Source organism: Mirounga leonina, unplaced genomic scaffold (assembly GCF_011800145.1).
Source record: "Mirounga leonina isolate KUSES-001 unplaced genomic scaffold, KU_Mleo_1.0 Mir_168, whole genome shotgun sequence".
NCBI lineage: Eukaryota > Metazoa > Chordata > Mammalia > Carnivora > Phocidae > Mirounga > Mirounga leonina.
Genome location: NW_023270426.1, coordinates 32,709,330 through 32,726,355, shown reverse-complemented (window position 1 = coordinate 32,726,355; position 17,026 = coordinate 32,709,330). Strand labels below are relative to the sequence as shown.

Genomic DNA, 17,026 nt, shown 5'->3' with positions numbered 1-17,026 from the left:
TAAGTAGCCTAGACTTGAGGTTTTTATATCAATCAAAGATTAAGGTATTAGTGACCTATATATGCTCTGTAATTTCTGAGTCTTTCATGAATCTAAAATGTGTCCTTCTTAGGGGAGTGGGGATGGAGTAGAAAGGAAGAACAAAGTAATATATTTGCAGAAGAAAAATTACCTGACTTCAACAGGCTCAGCTTGTGAAACATCAGTACTGACAATATGAGGGTAAAATTCAGCAGGAAATTCCAACAGCAGTCTGTCTATAAGACAAAGGCGGCCAAGAAGTTCTTGCCAGTTGTTTGATTCAGTTTGGTTTCCAAGAATACAACTTAAGACATAATCAACACCACCAATACCAATGGATCCTATGAAAAGGAAAGCAAAAATAATTGAAAAACAGTGATATTAAAATCTAAAAACATGATCAAAATAGCATAATGCCAAGAATAATACTCTAATTATATTCATTTTAAGAATTTCTTAGGGGTTGCGCCTGGGTGGCTCAGTCCGGTTAAATGGCCAACTCTTGATTTTGGTTCAGATCATCATCTCAGAGTCCTGGCATTGAGCCCTGAGTCTGGCTCTGTGCTCAGCAGGGAGTCTGCTCCCTCTCCCTCTGCCCCTTCCCCTGTGCGGTCTCTCTCAGATAAATAAATCTTTTAAAAAAGAAAGAATTTCTTAGATTAATTCATATTTCTAATGTTAGCTGACTCAATCAATTTACACAATTATTCCAAACTCCCGTTTACAACTGCCCTATCAGAGATTACGGGATTAGACAGTCGGCGAAGGAAAATGGTAAGACGTGCTATATTAAGTAAAATGTTATTACCAGCTTTAAGTATTTCTCTGCCAACTGCCAACTCTCCTGCTTGGCCTTTGCATAATTCCAGCAGTGTTGATATAGACAGTTGACTTGTACGACTAAAAATGAAAGAAGCAACGTCAGACTTGGATCTTAGATAAAATACACATTAAAAGGACAATAGTAATGTAATGCTATGTGAAAAGGTGGGGAAAAAAGCTTCCACAAGTGTTCGCTTTTCCACCACTAAAATCACATTAACAATGTCCCTACAAATAATAATATTCATTATTTAAGGTCTAATTTCATAAGTTTTACCTCATTTGTATTAAGCACAGAACTTTTACTACTGGCTCTTAGAGAGCAAATACTGATTTAAATAGCAAACCAGATAAAAGGCGTATTTTGATTATTTCATTAAAATAAAAAAGAAGACTCATTTTGATTTCTGAATTTTCAGTAAGACTCTCTTGCTTTAAAAATTAAACCTTCCCATCCAAAACTTTATATTCTCTTATATAGTCTGAGTGAGTTCCAAATACCTTAAAATCGCTTTACTGTATTTTTTTATAATGTTCTGTCATTGAAGGGACCAGGTAAACAACCTAATTTTAGTATTCGGGAAAGCACACAGCACAACAAATGCCACAAAAGCAATGAAGTTATCAGAAAAATTACTCTAATCCTGAAAAACTGTAATTTATTTACTATGCATTTTGCAAATTATTTGTTAATTTGCCTAATGTTGTTCAGGTATTATAGTATTCTAAGCAACAAGACAAACTCTAATACTTTCTATCCATAGGCTTGTGTAGAGAAAACAATGGAGGCACAAGACAGACTTCATGAAATGACAAGCAAGTCAAATCTAAGCACCTAGTTTTTGAGACCATACAAACCTACAAACTACATCATGTGACTTAGGAAGACAAAAGTTGGGCTGAGCGAGCTCCAAATGGGTATAATGGCTGAGGCACAACAAGGGAGATTCAGTGTACTCCCCCTCCCCCCGCCCCCAGAGAAGGGTGGGACGGGAAGAGGGAGAATGCCCAATGACCTTTGGCGCCAGCTGTACTCATTAAAGGAGCAGTAAGCGAACCAGTGGTCTCATAAAAGCACAGTTTATTTTTTACTATGATTGTGCCTCACTTCTCTACTTATCCTTACCCCTCCAATTAGCATTACTCTTGTTCCTTGTCAGTTTTTAAGGATATTGCAGGGCTATATGGAATTTGTTGCTGTGGGTTTTTTTTTTAGCATAAACTGTCATAGAGTAAAATTCCATTACACAGCAAATATGGAATTGTTTTTTTAAGCAGATGCAATGATTTTATTGGTTCCTATCCCATGTAACTCATTCTCTAAAATGAGATTATGTATATAACACCTATTGTTCTTTCAACTGGAGTTGAGATTAAGAATATTACTTTAAGATAAAATCAATCACAACACAATATGGTTATCCATGCAGTTTGTTAGCCTGTCATTAGTCCTTCTCCCTAGTGTTTAACAGCTTTAAGTGTTACATTTTAATTTCACATCTCATATTAGAAAACAATATTCAAAGCCTCATTTAATAAGTATGTATCAAATACTCACCAGGTGTGAGGCTTGTTGCTAGGCTTTTAATATAAGAGGGTTTGAAGCAGTTCATCAATAGGGCCTTACCTATTGGCATCTGCACACTTGACTAGGATGGTGTCTACAACTGGCCGGAGAAGTCTCTGCAGTTTGATTCTTTCTGCCAAACTATGGCAAGGTGTATATACTAGCATGGCTCTCAACGTTTTCTGGGAGGAAAAAACTGAAGGTCAGTTTAATTGCATTTGAAAAGCATCAAAGACCCTGGCATAATCTGAGGCGATTTAATAAAATAAATAATGATAGGAAAGGATTATAACCCATAAATAAATAATCCATGAATCCATACTGATACAAATAAATGAATAAATAAACAGATGGGGTACAAAGAAACTCTCTGAACTATTTCTGCAATTTTTGAAGTATGAATTTCAAAATGAGAAGTTAAAAAAGAGCTTTCAATGCCAAAGATGGAATAATATGAGCAACAAATTAAATGATGATAGTACTGGATTTTAATCCATAGATGAAAATAAATACCCATCAGCCTATATTGGTATAAATTTAAAAACTTAAGAAATACATCAATGGGGAGAGAAGAGACAGTTCCTCTTGATAGAAGAATTCCAATTAATTAATATAGAAGGAATGAGGGAAACAGAAAATCACCATTAGAGCACCATAATAATAAGGTCTAATTCCATAATTTCGTAAGTTTTACATCATTTGTGTTAAGCACAGAACTTTTACTACTGGCTCTCAGAGAACAAATATTGATTTAAATAGCAAACCAGATAAAAGGCGTATTTTGATTATTTCATTAAAATAAAAAAGAAGACTCGTTTTGATTTCCGAATTTTCAGTAAGACTCTCTTGCTTTAAAAATTAAACCTTCCCATCCAAAACTTTATATTCTCTTATATAGTCTGAGTGAGTTCCAAATACCTTAAAATCTCTTTACTGTATTTTTTTATAATGTTCTGTCATTGAAGGGACCAGGTAAACAACCTAATTTTAGTATTCGGGAAAGCACACAACACAACAAATGCCACAAAAGCAATGAAGTTATCAGAAAAATATGTACTCTAATCCTGAAAAACTAATTTATTTACTATGCATTTTGCAAATTATTTGTTAATTTGCCTAATGTTGTTCAGGTATTATAAATAGTATTCTATCTAAGCAACAAGACAAACTCTAATACTTTCAATCCATAGGCAAATCCACTGACAAATGCTAAAATCAGTGGGCAAAATTCTTAAGAGAAACAGGATCAAAGTATCTCCTCCAAGATATTTATTAATAGTAATTTATAGCAAGAAACCCAACAGACATCACCTTAACCAAATGATGAAAGACAGCATCACCAATAATAAGACACACCAACATCATGTACCCCTTGATACAATGCACTAAGAATAGCAACATCACCTCTCGTATTCTTATGAAAAATGCATAAACTCAATCAAATCATGAGAAAATATGAGATAAACCCAAAATGAGGGACATTCTTCAAAATAAGTGGCCAGCACACTTCAAAAATGTCAAGATGTATCCAAGACAAGGAAAGACTGAGGAACTGTCACAGATGGGAAGACATTAAGGGAGCACAGTAACTAAATGCAATGTGAGTTTCTGGACTGGCTCCTAAAACAGAAAAAAGACATTAATGGAAAAACTGGTAAAAACTGAGTAAGGTCTGTGGCTTAGCCGTAAAGAACACTGCTGCAACAATTGGGGATATCTGATTATGGATTTCATAAGTACATAATAATATTGTTATTAATGCTAAATTTCCTGAGTCTGCTGATTGCACTGTGGTTATACAGAAGAATGTATTTGTTCTTAAAAGATACGCGCTAAAATATTTGAGCTGAAATGTCATGTGATGCCTGCAAATAACTCTCAAATGGTTCAGCAAATGAGGGAGGGGAGGGGAAAACAGGAAAGACAAAAGGGAAGGGAGAAAGAATGCAGAGCTTTTAAGGGAAGAAGCCATTTCTGCTTCCACTGTGCATGGCACACTAATTATAGAGGAATCAGAATATAGTATGATTTTCAGAGTCTCTTCACTTCACAGCTCACAAACTACATGGGAAACCATGTGAACTTAAGAAACAACCAGACAGTAAGGCAGTACATTGAACAACCAAGTATGCCTGAAGGTTTGTGTTGGAAAATAATAAGAAAAAGAGGTAAAAAGGTGGGCCAAGAACATTGGTCTTTACAGTATGCTGGTCCCTGGATATTCTACATAAAAAAACAGACCATGGTAAGATAGATTTGGGAAATAATGCATTCTACTTCTTGCTCTTAAAAATTCCTAATGTACATTAGCTTACTGAAGGTTCCTAGAAGCCATGCAGTGAACAGACCCACTTAACTCGTGTAATTCATTGCGCGTCAATTTTAACTGAACACAGAACTCTTTCTTCAGGGGAGGTTTTCTCATAATCCTGCCAAACTGTCATGAAATATGCTTTTGGAAATGCTGCTAAAGCAACGGAATCATCTTAAGGGTTTCTAACCTAGGGAATAATCAAAGTGGTCTTTAAGGAATACTGATGGCTACTATATAGTCAATGTTCTTACAGTGTGCCAGACATTATGGCTAGAGGTTTTACACAATCTCATTTCAAACCTAAGTGGTAACATTTTCATTATTTTATATGTGAGGAAGCTGAAATTTAATGAGTCCTAAAGTCACACTGCTGGCAAATGAAGAACCAGAATTTGAATCAAGGTCTCTATAATCTTAACCTTACGTTCAGATTGCCTAGGCTAGTCCCAGTTTAACTAGCAGATTATTCAAGTACCCCAGATAGGATGATAAATTATGAAAGCACTCAGTTCTGACTCCAAATTCATGTTCATAACCGTCAGGCTGTATTACCTCTCAAAAAGAAGATTCACAGGGCATAGTTGTTATAGGATGGATTAGAAAAAGACTGAGAGTGGAAGCAGAGAGATTAATGAGTTTTAAAAACGAACTAGGTAAGAATTATTCTAAAGCAGTGGTTGTGAACTGGGCAATTTTGACCCTCAGGGGACACTAAGCAATGCCTGGAGACATTCTTGGTTGTCATGAAGGGGGTGGGAGGGAGAAGAGAGGTTTGCTACTGGTATCTAGCGGGTAGCGGCCAGGGATGCTACTAAAACATCCTACAGTGCATGAGACAGCGTAATTATCTGGCTCAATGTCAATAGTGCTGAGGTTGGGAAACCCTGTTTTAAAGATATGTATACTCAGAATGGAGAAAGTCAAATTAGCCTCCAAAATTACAAATTAACCTCCTCATTCCATCCCACTCATGAAAGACAACTTCTAATAGCTTCGACTAGAAAAACAACTCAGTCATCTATGTCATGGAACCCTCCTCTGTGAAAAGGATCCTGAATTTCCATACAACAATGTTTATTAATAACCAGTTCTCCTTAATGTCTAATATCAAATTTTTAAAAAATCAAAGTAATTATGATCATGCATTTTTAATTTGATCATGTGTAAGGTGGAAGGTAAATTTAAAAATATGAACAGCAAGACATGGCTATTTTAGGGGAGAAAAGTAAACAGTATATAAGAAAACTTGAATAGATTAAAACAAGTAAAATCCAAATGAAGAGAATAAATGGAAAACTGCAATTTCTTGGGATTATGGAATAAAGATTTGGATTTTCCAAAATTCAATCAGGTAAAGTAGTTTCACTGGATCTTAAGAGTGGTATCTACAAGCTCTAAACAAAACAAAAAAAACCCACCCATAATGCTTTGGTTACATAATAAAGCTACTTACTAAAGCAGCAACGTACACTTTGTAGACAGGGTCAGCACAGACCATTGACAAAACGTTGCAGCATGCCTCTACCACGTCTCCTGAGATACTGGTCTGGGAAGACCCACTGCTGGCTCCAGCACTCGGGCTGCTTCTACCGTTGCTCCCAGAATTTCCAGTGCTCTCCCCATTTGCCAATAGCAGAGCCCCACTAACATCGTGGGAAAGACGCCTGAGAGCCATCTCTCTTACATTCCAGTTTCTAGAAAATAAGCAGCCAACGAGTTCCATTCCAAATACCTATAGTCAAACAAACAATGAATTCAATGTGGAGAAAAACTAATGAACCTCAAGTATTTGAATATAAGCATGATTTTTGATTACTAAAGGAAAATTGTGGACATTTCTTAAATCCTCACCAATCTACACAGTTTCTGGCCACTTAATCAGAAGGAGGAATTTTATACTCAAGTTTAACTGCTAATTATCCAAACCCTTTTACATTTATTAGCTCAAATAAAATTAAGAGTGAACTCCATTAAGTAATTAGATGGATATGTATATGACTCTGTACTCCTATACTTACGACAAAAAAAATCTGTGAAGAACCCCAACTTTATATTTGTATTAAGGTAGTTAAACAGAGAAAAAACTGAAGCAAGATAAAGCCAAACCAAAAAAGGCACTAGAGTGTCCAAGAGATACAGAGTATTTCTCCTATAGATGACAGTGGTAAGTCAAAAACTTTTACTGTGATTTTTGTCTTGTAGAAAAAGGTTAAAGAAAAAAAAAACCCTCAACAAAATAGATGGAACTATAATGAAGGGAGTGGAAAAATCTAAAGAAAAAAGAAAAAAACTCATGTTCAAATCAAATCACCATGCCTGCAAAGCCCTAGAGTCCCTAAATAAAGGAAAGGTTTTGACATTATGGGCCAATTAGGTAAAAGTAAACTTAAAACCTAAGATAACTTATCATATGAAAAATTTCTAAATTTTAGAGATGAATAAACACAATTTTAGGGCAAATAAATGATGATTTACTTAAATGTGTTCTGTTACAAGGTGACAGTAAAGGAGAATAAATCAACTAGAATATAGTCAACTTATTATATGCCTGGCACGTAGTGTTAAAGAGCATACCATGGATTAAGTCTTAATTCTGTCTTATGTCATATTCTTAGTAAAAAACTAGGAGTAGATAGCATAGCCCAGCCTAAAGCTTAAGCAAAACCGACTACACCACTGCCCTGAAAGAATGCGTCCAATAGCTCCTAAGTATCGAGAGTTCTCTTGAGGACTCATGAAGGGCCAGGTGAGGGCCTATGTTCAATACCACTAATGAACCAGATAAAAGAAATAAAGTATGTTTATTAAGTTTGCAAATTTTATTAGATTCATGATAGGTTACTTACATGCTGAGAAAAGAGAATTCAAAAGCTGCAGGACTATAATAGTCATAAAAAGAAAAAGGAAATCCTAATGACACACAAGTTGAATGAATTGGTGTGTCTGTTTACAAATTTAATAGTATTAAACAGAATTTAACAGATTACTGAAAGCATTTTACTTCACTACTGTCTACTGGAGACGTTGTTTAGTTTGGGATTCTACATTTTAAAAACATAATAGACTTAGCAGACAACGACAAAGAAAATCACTAGACTCTAACCAACCAACCAATAGAAATTCCAATTTACTGAGGAAGAAAAAACATTTCATCAGAAGAGAAAGTAAAAACGGAAACTGCCCTTTCAAATAAAAATGGCTAATATAAGGTAAAAGCCATATATTTTTTTCCCTTATTCATCCACTCAGCAATTATTAAGCACCTACTATATATGCCATGAGGATACAGAAAAGAGAAATTGAGTTTAAATGGTGATAAATAAGAAAAATGACAAATTCTTGGTAGAAATGGGATTAAACACTTGAACAAGTTAGCATTGAAGGAGTCTAGTGTCTATCCTTAGATAATCCTGATGTCTGATGGTTCAGAGCTCTTTCTAGAGATGGGAGGTGAGACTCCAAGAATTTTTGAAGTTTAAACTATAATAAGCAGCAGAGTGGTAACACCAGAGGTGAAATTTTCAATCGAATTATCAGTCATGATGGAGGGAAGCAAATTATAATATAAACAACTGGGAGATAGCTACATTAATTGGTCTATAAAGGTTTATTTGAGAAGCAAAGAATAAGAACTACTTACCTGAATCCATGGCTCAGCTAAATCTTTGTAAGCAGGGGGAATCTGCTGAGTTCCATAATGAGTAAGGTTAAAATTGCTCTCCTGACTCCTTCGTTGTGACCCAGCCAAAGGCTGCTGCTGTATGGTTTGCTGCTGTGCAGCTCGCAGGGAAGAAGGGGAATCCACAGGGCTTGACAGCTCATGGCTAAATGAAATATTAACAAAAGCGTGTTAAAAGATTTAAATAACACTTTGAGAACATTTTTATCTTTTATTAAACATATCCAAATCATTAATTCAAAATTCAAAATTACCTGTAGAAATCATGAGATCTCCACTTAGACCTACAAAGGGGACATATTAAAGGTTCTCTATTTCTTCTACATTCTTCTGCCCCTGAAAAATTAAAGGAAAAAAACTTAAAAAAAATATAAATGCTTAACATTAAGTAGTTGTATATAATAATTGCTGCTAATGGCTAGTATAGGTTTATATCAAAGGAACCTCAAAAAATAATTTGACGTATTTACCTAGAAGCAAGCAAACACAGGAGGTAAAATTATTCTGATGCGTGTACCTTTTGCAAATGCTATTTTTCTTACAACATGTATTTTGCTAACTATTTTTTAAAACATTCTGCCCACTTGATCACCTGGTAATGTCATTCCAAAACTTGCTTTCATGTTACCCTGTCATGCCTGCCCAGGTCTTCTTCTACCTCCTCACCTCCACGTACACCTTCCAGACCAGAATTATGTTTTTAATTCTGTGCATGCCTTCCATTACTACATGTATCACACTATATTACATTTCTTTGCTCACAAAGCTCAACTCCTAACAAATCCTAAACTCCAATTCGTTGAAAACTTTACATAAGGGCCTAGATATACTTCTTTTCTTCTCCCCGCAAAAGTCAGGTTAAAATCCTAACTAATATAGTTGACTCCTAGAGTAACTGTGCTGAGGAAGCACAGGGAGAAAAAGAGCCACATACAGATTGACATGCAGTGGTGATGCAGCTTGTTCCTGCAGCCATCTTCACACACGGTAAGACTCTCTTCATCAAGCATGCCCAACAAGCAAATAGGACACATCTGTTCCTCCTCATCTTTTATACTATGAGGAAGGGGAAAGGAAAGCATTAAATGCTAAAGAATATAATACAGAATTAACACCATAGCTAAAAACAATTTTGGATTCTTTACAATATGAAAAAACTGATTAGAAAGTCTTGTTAGGAGCATCTTCTGTGGAACTATTTGAGAAATATTTATTTCTCCTATTACTATACAGTAATTTTAAATAAGATTCACACCACTAGTATTTATAGAGTGTGGGTGTGTGTTAACCTTTCCTTGCTATGAATACAATTCAATATACGAACTACAATCTTAGAGACCGATGTAGCCCCTCAATTCTGCTGTTGTACCTTTTGAACAAACTGCTATAAGGTTTGACTATATACAAACATGTGATATGCCAATAGTTTCAAGATTTCAATTACTGGAAAGGACTTAAGAGCTCATCTATCTAGGTAAGTTTGAAAGCCCATCACAGGCACTTTTTGTGGGTCCATAAACTGATCCAACTTTCCTAGAAACTAAGCTAGAAACATATGTCACATTGTTAATAAGCAAAACCTTTCAACTAGACTTCTAGGAATACATCATAAGGAAACAGACAAAATAATAAACGTGTGTGTGTATGTATATAAAAGAATGTTCACTGCAGTATTGTTTAGCATAAAGAAAAAAAATCAACCAAATGAACATCAAAAGAAGGTTAAAAGAAATAGTACACCACACACTGTGAAGCTTTTAAAAAGGATCTAAGACATTCATAAATGACAAAGACATCTACAATATACTATATGGTGAAAAAAAAAAGCATGACAGAATTCTAATTTGTATAGAATGATTCCAATTTATGGCAATATTGCAACTTTATTGTGTATATTTGAAATACTCTTAATACACAAAGTGCTTTTAAAAATCAGTAAGAAAAATACTAGTAATGATTCAATAGTAAAATGGGCAAAGAAGATAAAAAGGCAATTGAAATGAAAAATACCAATAGTCAGTTAAGTATGAAAAATGAAGTATAAAGTGCATATTAATGAAACCATATCTTTTTTTTTTTTTTAATAATCTGATTGACACAAATTGTATAGGTTGGTAACATCTGGCCTTGATATTGGCATAGGAAAACAACTTCTCATATATACTGCTGGTGGGAGTAAAAACTGAAATTTTTTGAAAGGAAAGTGCTAGTATTTCTTAAATTACTTAATGTACATATACATGACCTAAAAAACCTATTTTCTAGGATGCTATCCTACAGAGTTATTTGGAATATATAAACAAAGAAATTTAATAGGCAAAAAATTAGGTGTACTAAATGTCCATTAATTATGGCAATGGCAAAATAAATTGTGGCGTATCTACATAATCTTATACAGCCATGAAAAGAAAGTAGTGTGTATTTTTGTACTGACTCAGGAAAATGGTCCTGGTATCTAAAGTTAAACAAAAATATAACAAGTTTCAGATCAAAATATAATGAGAGAAGTACTGAGGAGTGTGTGTGTGTGTCTGTATAAAAAAACAGTGCAGGGTAGAGTTTTATTTCCTTTATTTAATTTTTAAAAGCTATTAAACTATTAACAATAGTTATTTTGTATGCAGCCCAGACTGGAGAGAGGGGTTTTGTTTTATATTTTATAAATTTTTGTTGAACCTTCATGATGTTACGAGTGGCTTTTAAAAATCAGTAACCGTATTTCCATTACAGTATAAAGACTAGGTTCTGAGATGTTAAATAAGCTGCCAGAGACATAAAATCAGTTTGTGGTAGGCTTTAATTTGAGGAGAATATCTCATAATCTACCTACCCCAACAAATTAGAGTCTCTACTAAGCTTAGGCTTTTCTCTGGGCCTAATACTACTCTTCTACAACCTTAAGCTATATAATTCCTGAAAAACAGGTCTGAATGACTGACAGCAAAGTAACAGTTTGCTTAAAAAACTTTCATAAAAGCTGAACAAACAGGTCCAGCAGTCATGATGCATGATTCCTGAGGTGAAGGCACACACACTAGTAGTCTTTTACCCTCCTGATTATCTGCCCCTTCTCTTTATCTCTTTTCATAATTATGGAGCTATGTGGAGTGGGGAAGTGCCGTCAAAATATGCATGTGGTTAATGACAAAAATTAACAGAACCATGGCAGAAATGATTTGTACAACAGTCTGTAATAAAAATATTAATGGCAGAGATGATCCCAGGTCAAGTAACTTTAAAATTACACCAAAAATAGCTTAGAAGAAAAAATAAAATTCCACAATTTAGTCCAGTTGCAAGTACAACTTATTACTCAAATGCTTTTCTGACTTCAGCATCCATTTATTGTTGGACATGAATTGTTTCTGTATTTTCACATTTTAAGAAACCAGTAGAAACATTTTTGTACCCACTTCTTTTACATTTCACATTTTCTTTTTAGCACAGATTTTTCAGAATTAAAGTCACTTGAGTAGAGAGCAGGTATTAGCATACTACAAGGGGATCAAATAAGCCTGTTCCAGCTTTTGTAAATAAAGTTTTACTGGAACACAGCCATACCCATTCATTCACTTATCCTCTATGGCTATTTCTGCTACAGGGGCAGAGATGAGTAGTTCTGACAGAGACCTGATGAACCTTAAAGCCCAAAGTATAAAAAAGTCACCCATAATAATGTCATCTATTAATAACCATTAAAATTCTTCCTCATTATGTATGCACCCACAATACCTTCATATATAAAAATTGGGTTCAGGCATAACATACAGTATTATAACCTAGATTTTGTTTCATGTCATTCAGTATTCTTCAGAAGCATATTTTTTTTTAAAGATTTATTTGAGAGAGAGAAAGAGAGTGCGAGACAGCAAGCGACAACAGGGGAAGGGGCAGTAAAAAGTGGAAGAATCTGAAACAGACTCTCTCCGGAGCTCAGAGCCTGAGACCAGGCTCAATCTCACAATCCTGAGAGATCATGACCTGAGCTGAAATCAAGAGTCGGATGCTTAACCAACTGAACCACCCAGGCGCCCTAGAAGCATAATTTTAATAGCTGCATGAACTATTCCTAATATGGGTATACTTTAACCATTCCCTTGCTGGATATTTAAGCTGTTCTCATTTTTTTCCATAATGCTGACAAACAGTCATATATATAAATCTTGTACATTTCTCAGATAAAATTTTTTTGTCAAAAAAAAAGTACATTTACTGCATCAACAAATATTAACATTTTAAAAACCATTTTTTTTTTCCAGAAAGGCTATAGAACTTGACATACAGTGAAGCAAATCCTTATACAAGAACTAAATTGTCTCATGACAAAGTCTCTACTAATTATCTAAATAAATCTGGTATCTTTTTTTAATGATCATTTCCTTAGTTATTAGGTTAACTAAACCATTTTCATGTTTGTTAGCCTCTTGAAATTCTTTTGTGAATATTCTCTTCATGCCCTTTGCCCATTTACGTACTAGGACCTTAGGTTCACTTTGTCCCAATTCTGGCTTTTGTTGTTTCTTCTATAATTTAAAATTAATTACAATGCAATCAGGTCTCCAGACAAATTTCCTGGTTTTTGGGTTTTTTTTTTGTAGTCTTTAGATATAAAAATCTGTGATTACATGAAATATTAACCTACTTACCTACACAGTATAATTACTCAGTATATCAAGATGACAGCTTCAGTGGTTCTCCCCATGGATACATTAATCCAAATGAATTCATAAAACCTCCATAGGCCAGCTCATATTTGGAAGGTATCTTCATTTATTTTAGAGAGAAACTTTCTATTTTACCTTTGCCTACCTGGTTTTAAACATTTTTTATTTTTTCCAAAATAAAAAGCTACAGGAATGTGAATCCAAAGGAGAAGAGCTCCAGAATACGTTTGGGTCAGGAAGCGCAAGAAATAAAGCTCCTTTTTTCATCTATTTAGAAGACATAAGGAGTAAGAGAAAGAGCCCTGAACTAGAAGTCAAGATACTGAGGTTCTGGTTCTGCCTTTGCTCAGCTGAGCTGCATGACCTCTTTTGGCTTCAGTTATCACTGAACAATGTAAACTAGAAATCTCTAAAATTCCCAAAAAACTTGTAAAACTCTGCAATTCTAAAATCAATAATCAAAAATAAGAAAATTTAAACATTTACTTTTCCCATAGGTCTCTCCATTCTTTTCTTCAAAAATCCCTTGACCTGATTACTTTCTATTCTTCATGAATTTTGAAGTAGTAATAATACTTAAAAAAATTGCTTGGATGAAGATGGGACTTAATCACTTAGACTAGTGCTTCTCAAACAGGTGCCTCAGGAACATATAGGAGGTACCCTTTTTAGAGAAGCAGCATTCCTTTCTGGAGTAATTTAAAAAACTCATTTTTACATTAAAACCAATGAAGAAACCCAATAAAGAACTTGGAAAAGAAAGAAAATTCACATGAGACTTGAAAATTTTTTCACACCTGTCATTTTGGGCTGTATTTCAGGTCCTTCAGCATTACATGTTCATTCTTATTAGCAGCTAGGCAATGGAAGAGTTTGAGAAGCACTGCAGATTTTCAATACCTGTGATTAACGGCTACTGTTACCTCTTAATTACAAATGATTAGTCTGTTTAGAAGAGCATCCTTGTGTTCTCACAAGTAAAACAGCCTGTAATGAGGATTCTGTGAAAATATCTATGAAAGAAGTGGTGATGTCATACAAATTAAAGGTCCTACATTGGAAAGTGATTTTGGAAAACCACTTTGGCTTGTATATAATTTGTTTATAAAAGAACTAAAGACATATTTTTTACACAGTGTCTCAGCTTCATTGTCTGCAAAAGAGTGATAAAACCTACGTAATGAGGATGGTATATGAACAGAATGAGACACCATACTTGGCAAAAAGTAATGATTGATAACAGTAGCCACTTATATTTTATACTTGCCACCTGATTTTTCTTATGACTCTTTATTATACTCTGATTTTTAAGGTGCCATTTTCCAAGTGTAGTTTTTCAGGATGAAAAGTCCATATATATGTATGCATATATGTGTGCCTACACTATACTCAGATGACCTTTAATATTGTTTACCCCTGATTTTAACTTCAAAGCCAAGATTCAGTAAGTAAATTATTTTAGAGCAACTTAACAAGCAGATACAAAAAATGACCTCTCAAATCAAAAAATAACACTGGATTAATGCTTTTAATTCCTTAAAAAGTACTAACCTGTTTTCTGAACTAGATGTAGAAGTACTAGATGATGACAATGTATGAGAATTTGACATGCGTGAAACAAACTTCTGGATGGTGTTACGAGATGGAGCTTTGATCCTTGAGCTACGCCTACTGTGATATTTCTGGAACAAACTTTCAACCTAACATTGAAAAAAGACAGTAACAATGATATTCGCACTATAATATACAGATAAAGAGTTCTAGAGATTGAATTGTCTTTTATTTCATAAAATTTTCATAAAGCCAATTTAAGAGCTTCAAAAATAAGAATATATATAGCTTACTAAGATTTACAGCAGGTCAGTGTTTACTTTCTTTTCAATCTGGAAGAAAAAACTAATCAGTCAATGGATTATAAGAGATAAGCCTCAAATAATTCTTAAATATCTTCACAGCTTCAAAATGACCACTGTCTATTTAGAGCTCATGGAAAATTGTCAGGAATGAGCCATAAAAATTTGTTAGCAATTTTACTCTAAAGCATTTATTAAAAATTACCTCAAAATTCTTTAAAGTTTTTCTCCATAACATTGGGTCTGAAGGTTCTAGTTGAAATACCCGGAGCATAACAAACAACAGATGAATACAAAATGTTCCACGCCCACAGCTGCAGTTCTAAAGAGTTAAAAGAGAACCTATTGGTAATAAATCTGTGGTTCTATTGGAATTCCTAAGATCACTTTTTTTATATTTCCAAGTTTAACGAAGTTTCTATTAATTTTCTTCATTCTTTTTTTTTTTTAAAGATTTTATTTATTTATTTGACAGAGAGAGCGAGCGAGAGCAGGAACACAAGCACGGGGAGTGGGAGAGGGAGAAGCAGGCTTCCTGGTGAGCAGGGAGCCCGATGTGGGGCTCAATCCCAGGACCCTGGGATCATGACCTGAGCCAAAGGCAGACGCTTAACGACTGAGCCACCCAGGCACCCTGCTTCATTATTCTTATATAGTAAGATATATAAGGATATGTAAGAAAAGTCTACACTATGACTTAATCTCTTATTTTTGGTGAATTTATTAAATCAAATTTGTATTCTAAAGTATACTGAGTCATACTAGAGACGTTCACAAATACATTAAATAAAAATGTTTACTAGCACAAAATATATTTTAAATTCACTTTAGTTAACTAAAGAGAATTAACTGATCTAAATTTAAGAATGTTATAGTACATACATTTGAGTTAGTACTAGATACTAATAAAATGTAAAATGGTGAAAAATCCTACCTGAGGCCCGATAAACACCCGGTATTTATTGTCTGGGCTGTCTCCTCCAATCAGGAAAGAGTTGGGTCCTATTTGTTGCAGTAAGTACAGCCTGGCCCGCATAACTTTGTTTACACGGCGGTTTGTCTCCTCAGGGCTATATGGTGAGAAGCCATCTGGTGAAGGGGCTCTTCGAGGTGGTGTGATTCGCCCACTCTGAAACTTTACAGCATTGTTTTTCTATTAGGTAAATTGCTTACTTCTTGATAAGAAACAACTACCTAAAAAAGGGTCACACCAGATGGCCATGTGGCATTTTATATTCTGAAAAAATGCCCCAAAATAAGATGGGATAAAATGCATTTTGCAAATGCTTTTTATCTGACATATGCATCACAAGTAAACTTCTAAAATCTCAGTCATCCTTAAAACTAATGATAAACATTTGGCTGAGTGAGACAACCGTGTGGTAATTTTACAAAATGAAAATATTTGAGTTCTTTGAAAAGTACTATGTAAACCAAGGTTAAAAGCATAAAAATTCATCCATAAGCAAGCAAAATGATTTGTTTCTAGTGATAAAAATTAAACATCCAATTTCCTGGCTTCCACTTAATGTGTTACTAAATGCTCTTTTGCAATGGTAATTTATAAACACCACCATGGAATTCCTCCCATGGTACACTCTGTAGAGAACTAATGGCAAGTGACTTTCCCCAGATTAAGACATTTTACTGAAGGCTGACAAAATCTCCTGTGGTGAAGGTGATATATATCACTCATTCCACTCCACTGATTCCTCTAGAACTTGGTCTTTCTATATCAATGCCCAGTGGAAATTCTAGTTCTTTTGATGCCTGGTTTAATTGTTAAAGATAATAAATGTTGGTGAGAACATGAAGGATTAGAACCCTCATACAGTGCTGGTGGGAAAATAAAATGGTACAGCTGCTTTGGAAAACATGAGCCAGCAATTCCACTTCCAGGTATAAACCCAAGAGAAGTGAAAGATATGTACACAAACAGATTCGTATGCAAATGTTCCCAACAGGATTATTCATAATAACCAAAGAGTGGAAACAACCCAAACATCCATCAACTAACAAATGGATAAACCAAATGTGTATATCCATACAAAAGAATGCTATTCTATAATTAAAAATGGAGTACTTCCAAAAAGAATTACAGAGAAT

At 34.5% G+C, this 17,026-nt stretch overlaps 1 protein-coding gene across 2 annotated transcripts in view; it reads right to left on the bottom strand.

The window, feature by feature from the left end:
- Positions 1-17,026, bottom strand: part of MAP3K1 (mitogen-activated protein kinase kinase kinase 1) — a 75,169-nt gene that overhangs the window by 10,539 nt on the left and 47,604 nt on the right. For both annotated transcript variants that reach the window (XM_035014448.1, XM_035014449.1), the window contains exons 4-13: positions 15,855-16,055; positions 15,126-15,242; positions 14,619-14,767; positions 9,338-9,459; positions 8,658-8,739; positions 8,365-8,548; positions 6,178-6,456; positions 2,471-2,592; positions 830-921; positions 173-362 (exon numbers count right to left, since the gene is read on the bottom strand). In XM_035014448.1, the coding sequence (XP_034870339.1) occupies positions 173-362; positions 830-921; positions 2,471-2,592; positions 6,178-6,456; positions 8,365-8,548; positions 8,658-8,739; positions 9,338-9,459; positions 14,619-14,767; positions 15,126-15,242; positions 15,855-16,055 (1,538 nt within the window). The remainder of the gene's footprint in view (positions 1-172; positions 363-829; positions 922-2,470; positions 2,593-6,177; positions 6,457-8,364; positions 8,549-8,657; positions 8,740-9,337; positions 9,460-14,618; positions 14,768-15,125; positions 15,243-15,854; positions 16,056-17,026) is intronic.